Source organism: Megalobrama amblycephala, linkage group LG13 (genome assembly GCF_018812025.1).
Source record: "Megalobrama amblycephala isolate DHTTF-2021 linkage group LG13, ASM1881202v1, whole genome shotgun sequence".
Lineage (NCBI taxonomy): Eukaryota > Metazoa > Chordata > Actinopteri > Cypriniformes > Xenocyprididae > Megalobrama > Megalobrama amblycephala.
Window position 1 is genome coordinate 571183 of NC_063056.1, and position 8628 is coordinate 579810.

The window sequence follows — 8628 nt, forward strand, 5'->3', positions numbered from 1 at the left end:
TCAAAAGGGTGCTTCTACTAAATACTGAGCAAAGGTTCTGAATACTTAGGACCATGTGATATTTCAGTTTTTCTTTTTTAATAAATCTGCAAAAAAGTCAACAATTCTGTGTTTTTCTGTCAATATGGGGTGCTGTGTGTACATTAATGAGGGAAAAAAATGAACTTAAATGATTTTAGCAAATGGCTGCAATATAACAAAGAGTGAAAAATTTAAGGGGGTCTGAATACTTTCCGTACCCACTGTACATGCATTAGTATCAAGATACATCACAAACAAACCATCATCTTTATGTATTTATTCATTACACATACACAGATTAATAAAGCCGAAACATCTGTCCAGACTGCACACTGAATACTTTTAAATGTTTTACCATTACAGAGAACAGGCTTCAATTTTTTCACAAAGAAAGATACCATGTTGTCTTTTTGAATTAAATCATCATGATACATTTTCATCATGTTCTCATGATAACATCCTTTTGATATGTGATACAGAAAAAACACAATGCTGACTGCAGGTGTCTGATAAGTAATCTTGAACCTGTTTGTTAGAGTATTAAACACGGGTAGAATTGTTTTTTAGAAAGTCTTGAATAGTTCATGGAAAACGAATAGCATCTGGTCTGTTACCAAAACTGTCGAAAAAGCAACAGACACCATCATTGCGTATGTAAATAGCGATCCAATGTTTATGCGACGGGTGTGTATTGGCTATAAAAAATGAAGGTAGGTCCTTTAACGGCTCTTTGGGGAGATGATCGCACGGAAGTACTCCAAAAACATTTGCATGAAATTTTATCCATGACCCCCGTCAACTGCACTGAATTCATTTTTCAATAATAGTCCGCAAGCATTTGTCTCTGGTTAGATATCTCAATGACTGCATCATAAATAGCATAAGCAATAATCGTTATGGTCCGAGAGGCTATCTGAAGTGTGTTTCTAATCTGATGTTACCTGTTCTGATTAGTGACACGATGACCGCATTCTTTGTCAGGCATTAGGTTAAATGCGTAGAGGGTGTAGCCATGGAGCAAATCTTCTCTGTCTGTAGACAGAGAATGATTCATAAAATGTTTAGCAGTAGCTAGAGCCAGTTGATATAATTCCCTTACGGTGGATCTATTATCATATTGAGGAAGAAAGGGGCGAGATGAAATCTGAGTACCATCCTGACAAAGCGCAAGGAATTCTAGGTTCAAGTTTTTAAAAGCAAAGGGGTTTCTGTCATATGCACCTGAAAATGCAGTGTTGTCCATCATGGCCAGGATGATAGATTTTGATATTGTTCCAAGAAAGAGGTTTTCTTGACACACGTGCACCTGCTGGGAACTAAAATTTTTTTACACCCTATCTATGGGGTATTTACCAGCGGTCGATTGGAGTGCTTGTGCATGCCCCAGACAGTGCTTATGCATATACAATATTGAGTTTATAAGCAACTGCATCACCGGTCATCAGACAAAATTCATCTTTTCCCCTGGTCATACAAATTTTTAGATCAAGCCCATTTAGTAATAATTTCTCCTGAAATATATATCACTATGAATCGGTGCCAATAATTCCACAACATTGCTTGCATTGGTAAATGCAGCCCTCTTTGTCAACCCTGTATTTGTGCTCCCCGGATCTGTGACGTCCATAGAACACAGTTTAGATGAAATTGATGTGGCTGATAGGCGTGCAATGAGCATGCGAGCGACCGCGAAAACGAACTAAAGAAAAACATAACTTTACACTCAATACCAAGGAGCATGTAACTAAACAAACAATAAGAGACTAGATCACAGAAAGGTTAACTAAAATACTTAAAGGGGCCATGTTCTCTTTTCTACAATATATATATATATATATATATATATATATCATGAGAGCTTCAAAGCAATATTCTTGAAAATGAGGGGGAAAATGCCACAATGTATCTTTATTTTCTTATTTATCTATGTATGATGAAGATGTACAGATCAAGGATCAGTAACAAGCTACACTTAAAAAGGTATTATTTAACATTCTAGATTTACTACATTAACTTAGCACTTTTGAGTCACGTGATATTAGGACATGGGTTCTGTATGTCTCAGTGCTGAAACTCTTTATGCAAAGTTATATCTATAGACAGCTCAGATTTTTATACAGTAATCTATTGCAAATTTCAAGCACGTTAGTCCTTATTAATACAGATTCATATGTTAATGATTCTTTGAGATTTTCATCTTAAATCATATGCTAAATTTTCCAAATTATTGGAATCACATTCTACAAAGATTATCTTCTCTCAAGGGAAACAGTAGGAAACCACTGAAAGTGCTGTGGTTATTCTCACTATCATATACCCTCATGCCAGACCAAAGTCTCACATAAACAACATCTCCAACTTCCAGGATCAACACAACTCCATTCGAGGAGTTTAACCGATCATGAGCCTGAATATCATGTGCTGAAATCACACGCTGTCCATTCTTAAAAATGGAGGCAGATGATCCAGTTCCACCATGACCAAATACAGAGATTCTGAACATGTACGCTCCTTTCAGTGGGGCTGTGAAAACACCTGAATCAAATAACAAGACATAAAGAATCAGCTGTTTCCTGTATGATTGCTCAACTACCAAACACAGTTTTGAAAGATGGCAGATCATTTAATTCTCTTAAACACATTACACAACTGCAGAGAGATCTGTATTATGAACTATAAACTAAGTTTTATGATTCCATTTCATTGATAATTACCTGTAAATGGGTTGTAGGCGTTCCCTATGTTTGTGAAGACTTTCTTGTAGGTTATTGTGATTTCAGTGGTAAAAGGACCAAAATTTCCATCGCCAGATTCCATCAGTGAAGCTGAAAAAGCTATTTCTCTGTCTGTTATTGAAAAACATAAGCAATATTGTGATATATTACTCTATTACACTGAGAATGTATACACTGAATTTAACATTATTCAAACACACTTTTACCTCTATTTTCCTTTCTCAACTCCTCCACTTGACTCTGAGTACGATTTGAAATTTCTATGAAGGAATAAAGATTACTTTACATGACATTTATACTACTAATTGTAATAGATTTTACACAGTATACATTTAACTTTAACATTTACACTATGAAATGTATTGCATTGGTGTTTTACTTTGAGAGATATTGATAAAAGAGTGAATGTTTTGGTGAGGTACCTTCATTTTTCTTGTTTAGCTCATCCCTCAGTTCTCTGATGTTTGCTTTCTGCTCTGTAACGGTGGCGGTCAGTTCTCTGATGTTTGCTTTCTGCTCTGTAACGGTGGCGGTCAGTTCTCTCAGTGCTGCATGGATCTCAGGGATGCCCAGATTGCAGCATTGTTGGCTGTCAGTTGAAGCTTCAGCTCTCAAAGTGTCTGTTTGAGGTGGATTCTGTCTTCTGTCCTCAGAGCTGATCTGTTGACTGATCTCATTCTCATTGAGTCCTCCATCTACCTGCTGCTGGACGACAGACACAAAGGTTTCCAACAGCAGCAGTATACATACTAAAGCCTTCATTCTTCACTGATGTTTGTGTCCAGCTCTTGTTCTGTCATTCCCACAGCCTCTCATGTTCCTTTTATAGTTTCCTGATTTACTGTGTTTTCTACATGATTTATATTGCTCCAGATGATAAAAGTAATTCAAGTTAATTATTAATCATAATTAAAGGAATGTTCCAGGCTCAGTGGAAGTTTAGCTCTAGTCAAAACGTTTGTGGCACTATGTTGATCACAACAGGAAAAATAAATAAATAAATAAATAAATAATAAAAATGTATTTAATGTATGTATATAGATAGATAAATAGATTAGCGGTCAGCAACCTTATTGCATGTAAAGGGGAAATCATAGAAACCTCCGGTCGTGTGAATGGATTGTCTGATCTGCAAACTAGCGCTAGTCGAAATCTCACACTTCAATAGTATTTATAGCACCTAACTTAATAAAACAGGGTGTGTGATTATGAGGAAATGTACATCCATGTGCAAGTTTGAGTGACTTTACTTAAATACATTAGTTATTGTCATGTATCAGTGATTATCTCAACCTCTGATATATTTCTGACCTCTGATATAGATGGACATACCACTCTCTGGTACCAGCTTTATGTAATGACAGAAAAAGAGAAAACATTGGATATAAAAATTACACAGAAACAATTTGCTATACTATTGGATCAGTGTGTGTCTTAATGTTTACTGCTTGGCCCATTTATTTCCATTTTAAGTGCCTTAAATTTTAAATGAAGAAAAAGTTGACATTTTTTTCTGTGATTGATATCATGCCACAAATGTTGCCGATAGATTTCCACTTGTGTTGAATCCACAGAATGTCCCTTTAAATGTTATTTTTCTTCCACATGCAACAAGATCCTGTATCAACAGATGTAAAACTGAATAAATGCACAAAACTTGTCAACTTAAATAAATTTAATCACATGTATAAATGTAATTATTAACCTGATTTACAACTTGTCATGTTAAAGAATGCCCTAGATTTTGGGAGTGGATTTATGCACTCATGACAATGTTGACATTAAATTGTTTTACAGTATCATAATGTGAGCTGTGTTTTTACCTTTGTTAATTATTACTCACTCACAGGTTCTGTCAGAGAGTTCAATCAATTTAACATTTACACTTTTGGCAGGTGCTTTAAACCAAAAACAAATTATATTACAATTTCATTTCAATTTATTTGTATATCTTTTATAATGCACATTGTTGCACAGCTTTACAGAACACAGCAAAGAAAATATAAAGAAAATAAGATAGTCTTTTAAAACAAGCAGCCAAAATGAGAAGTGACAAGGAAATTCCTTAAGATTTTTTCAAAATGAATAATTTTTCAAATTTAAATCTTGAGTTATTGTTGTCCGCACTAGTTATGTAAATAAATGTGTGCACATATCCTTTGGTGGAAGTTTATTGATGCATGAGTTTATTATGGCATATAGTAAGCATTTATCTTGATAAAGATTGGGAAAAAAATTGTGTTTTGTGTTTCTGCACTAAATTCAGAATAGTCTTGTCTAAAATTACACTGTAGTTAATACTACTGTTTGTATGTGCACAACCATTTCCTGTTCTCATTTTACTTTTTGTTCACCACCCTGGTTGCTTTACGACAACTGTGCATGACGGAAAATGTGCATTTAAAGAAAATTATGACAATTTTTGGGTGAACTATCCATTTTAAGGTGTTATGACACATCTGTACCCTTTGCTTCACAGGACACAAGCTTTTCACTACATATTTATTTTCCAACATGCAAATATGTCATGTTTGGTCTCAGCTGACAGCTTATAAACTAAACTGTATTGTGGAACTTTATATTAAAACAACATACAATTACAATAAGGTAACACTTTACAATAAGTTTCATTAGTTAAACATTAATGCATTAACTAACATGAACTAACCACGATCAATACATTTGTTACTGTATTTACTAATCTTTGTTAATGTTAGTTAATGAAAATACAGTTCATTGTTTGTTTGTGTTAGTTCACAGTGCATTAACTAATGTTAACAAGATTTTAATAATGTATTAGTAAATGTTTAACAGTAAGATTAATAGGTGCAGTAAGATTAATAAATGCTGTAAAAGTGCAGTTCATTGTTAGTTCATGTAAACTAATGTAGTTAACTAACGTTAACTAATGAACCTTATTGTAAAGTGTTACCAAGTATCCTAATGTACAATGTAGTATATTTTTTGACACATGCAGAAGCAAAAAGTGCTGTTAGAACAAATGAAGAAAAAAAGCTTTTCTCTGCCACTGTAATGATTCATCACTCAGGCTGGGATCCATTTGCATGCTTTTAATAATAAAGGGTAGTCGTACAAGCAGGGTCAAACAGGAGCAAACAGGAATATCAGGGACAGGCAGAATCATAGTCAGATAACAGGCAAACAGGTCAGGACAGGCAGATATCACTCACAGATTGGTATACCAGGCAAGGGTCAAAGGCAGGCAGGCAGGTAACAACAGGGTCAGCAACAGACAATCGTACAGGGAAATAAACGCTCAGAAATGTTCACCAAGGCAAAACAAGACTTTGCGATATGAAGGTGTATGTGAGAGTCCTTTATAGTCCAGGTAATGGGTAACAGCTGGAGCGGTAGTCGGTCCAAGGCACGGGCTTATAGGAAATGTAGTGAGTGTGTGTGTCAGTATTCGGGAGACAGCTCCCTCCGATGGCCAGAGGACGGAACCACGGAGTTCGTCTCTGTGACAGAGCCCCCCCTCTACGAGCGCCTCCCGGTGCGAGGATGCAAATGGCGCCGTGGTCTCCCTCGTGGGCGAGGGGCTGGCTTCTGCGGGTAGTTCGTGTGTAACTCTTCCACCAGATTGGGGTCCAGGATATCATCCGAGTTGACCCAGGAGCGTTCTTCTGGGCCATACCCCTCCCAGTCGACCAAATACTGGACTGTGCGACCACGGCGCCTGGAGTCCAGCAGTTCGCGGACCTGATCGTCCATTGTGAAGGCCTCATCGATACGACAGCCAGTAGCACAGTTCCTCAACAGACCATCCATACCGGCATGATGAATACGATCCTCAACTGGATGGAACTGAAATAAATACTTTGAATGTTGTGATCCTATCCGACTTATGATAGCAACCTGAATCGTAACAAAGCACTGTTCGCCAAAGGAGAACTGGCCCCCTGACTAAGCCTGGTTTCTCCCAAGGTTTTTTTCTCCATTTTAACACCTATTTGCCACCTGATGTCACCTGTTGGAGTTTGGGTTCCTTGCCGCTGTCGCCTTTGGCTTGCTTAGTTGGGGACACTTGACATTTGACTTCACATTTGATATTCAACAGTATTCTTGACATTTATTCAAAAGTGCTTTTGATCTGCCTGCAATGACACTATTCTTTAAGAAAAAAAAATGATATACCAGTTATCAATGTAAAGCTGCTTTGACACAATCTGCATTGTAAAAAGCGTTATATAAATAAAGGTGACTTGACTTGACCTGATAGATATCGCCTTCTACCAAGATGGGTGGGGGGCCCTGATCACCAGACCTCTCCTCCCCCTCCTCGCGGGGGCCATCGGCAGTTTTGAGCAGTAAGACATGGAAAGTGGGAGAAATACGATAATGATTAGGCAGTGCAAGGCGAAATGTAACTGGTGTGATTTGTTGTGTGATTTGGAATGGGCCAACGTACCTTGGGCTTAACTTTTTGCAGGGGAGTCTGAGACGTAGATCTCGAGTAGAGAGCCATACCCATTGACCAGGTTGATAGACAGGACCGGGGTGACGATGGCGATCTGCTTGTTCCCTTTGACGAAGTCGACAGCAATGTGTGACCATGGGTGTTGAGGAAGTGGTAGAGGGTGCAGTCGACCAGCGGGGAGTTGGTGAGATGGCTTGTTTACATTGCAGACTTGGCAGGATTTGACGAACTGGATTGTGTCTTTAGGTAAAGAGGGCCACCAGAAGGGGAATGTCAGGGACAGGCAGAATCGTAGTCAGATAACAGGCAAACAGGTCAGGACAGGCAGATATCACTCACAGATCGGTATACCAGGCAAGGGTCAAAGGCAGGCAGCAGAGGATCAGTAACGGGTAACAACAGGGTCAGTAAAAGGCAATCAGACAGGGAAATAAACGCTCAGAAATGTTCACCAAGGCAAAACAAGACTTTGCAATATGAAGGTGTATGTGAGAGTCCTTTATAGTCCGGGTAATGGGTAACAGCTGGAACGGTAATCAGTCCAAGGCACGGGCTTGTGGGAAATGTAGTGTGTGTGTCAGTATGTGTCCGATGGCCAGAGGAGGGAACCACGGAGTTCGTCTCTGTGACAATTTCATGCTGTCTCAAAATAGCACAGTACAATTAGATGTTCTTAAGATGATCTTAAGAAGTACTAAAGATGAATTTTTAGTATACAGTATTCAGATTGAAAGTATCACAGAAGTACAGACCTTGTTATATGCTGATGATATGGTTAATGTATCAGATACAGTTGGAGGCTTACAGAAGGAAGTTGAACAACTGGAAATATATTGTAGCCTTTACGGAATGAGAGTGAATCTGAGTAAAACAAAAGTTATGGTATTCAGAAGAGGGGGATTTTTAAATAAGGGTGAAAAATGGTATTTTGCTGGTCAACAGATTGAAGTGGTTAACTGTTACAAATATTTGGGTATGTGGTTTACACCCAGATTGTCATGGTGGAAAGCCCGACAACACTTAGCAAGTCAAGATAAGAAGGCAATGCTTTCTTTACTAAAGTTTGTTCGTAAGTATAAAATTGGATGTAACCAAGCCTTTTATTTGTTTGACCACATGGTAGCACCCATATTATATTATGGAGCTGAGATATGGGGCTTTGAAACAGTAGAGTGTATTGAAAATGTTCAGTTATCCTTTTGTAAAAAAACTCAATGTCAGTACAAATGTGAGCAATGTAGCTGTCTTGGGAGATCTGGGTAGATTTGTATTGTCCATTACTTATATGAAAAGATGCATCATGTATTGGATAAAATTAGTGTCTATGTCTAATTATCGTTATCCAAGAAAATGTTATAATATGCTTTTTCATTTGGATGAAGTAGGTAGAAAAACATGGGTCTCCTGCATTAGAGTTCTGTTGTATTTTTATGG

General features: G+C 37.7%; 1 protein-coding gene across 1 annotated transcript; it reads right to left on the reverse strand.

Moving 5' to 3' along the window:
• Positions 1-333: 333 nt before the first annotated feature.
• LOC125243605 (complement C1q-like protein 4) lies at positions 334-3518 on the reverse strand. The gene is made up of 4 exons (XM_048153379.1): positions 3326-3518; positions 2963-3016; positions 2736-2867; positions 334-2556 (listed from the first exon to the last, which is right to left on the reverse strand). Exons 1-4 carry the CDS (start codon positions 3516-3518, stop codon positions 2255-2257), a joined length of 681 nt encoding a protein of 226 aa, XP_048009336.1. The 3' UTR covers positions 334-2254.
• Between the last annotated feature and the right edge of the window lie 5110 nt (positions 3519-8628).

Excerpts from the sequence above, each read along its gene's own strand:
- LOC125243605 (XM_048153379.1), bottom strand. The coding sequence starts at position 3,518 with ATGAAGGCTTTAGTATGTATACTGCTGCTGTTGGAAACCTTTGTGTCT. Across the intron at positions 3,017-3,325 it reads CCAACAATGCTGCAATCTGG|AAATTTCAAATCGTACTCAG; the intron begins GCATCCCTGAGA and ends ATTCCTTCATAG. Across the intron at positions 2,868-2,962 it reads GTTGAGAAAGGAAAATAGAG|ACAGAGAAATAGCTTTTTCA; the intron begins GTAAAAGTGTGT and ends TTTCAATAACAG.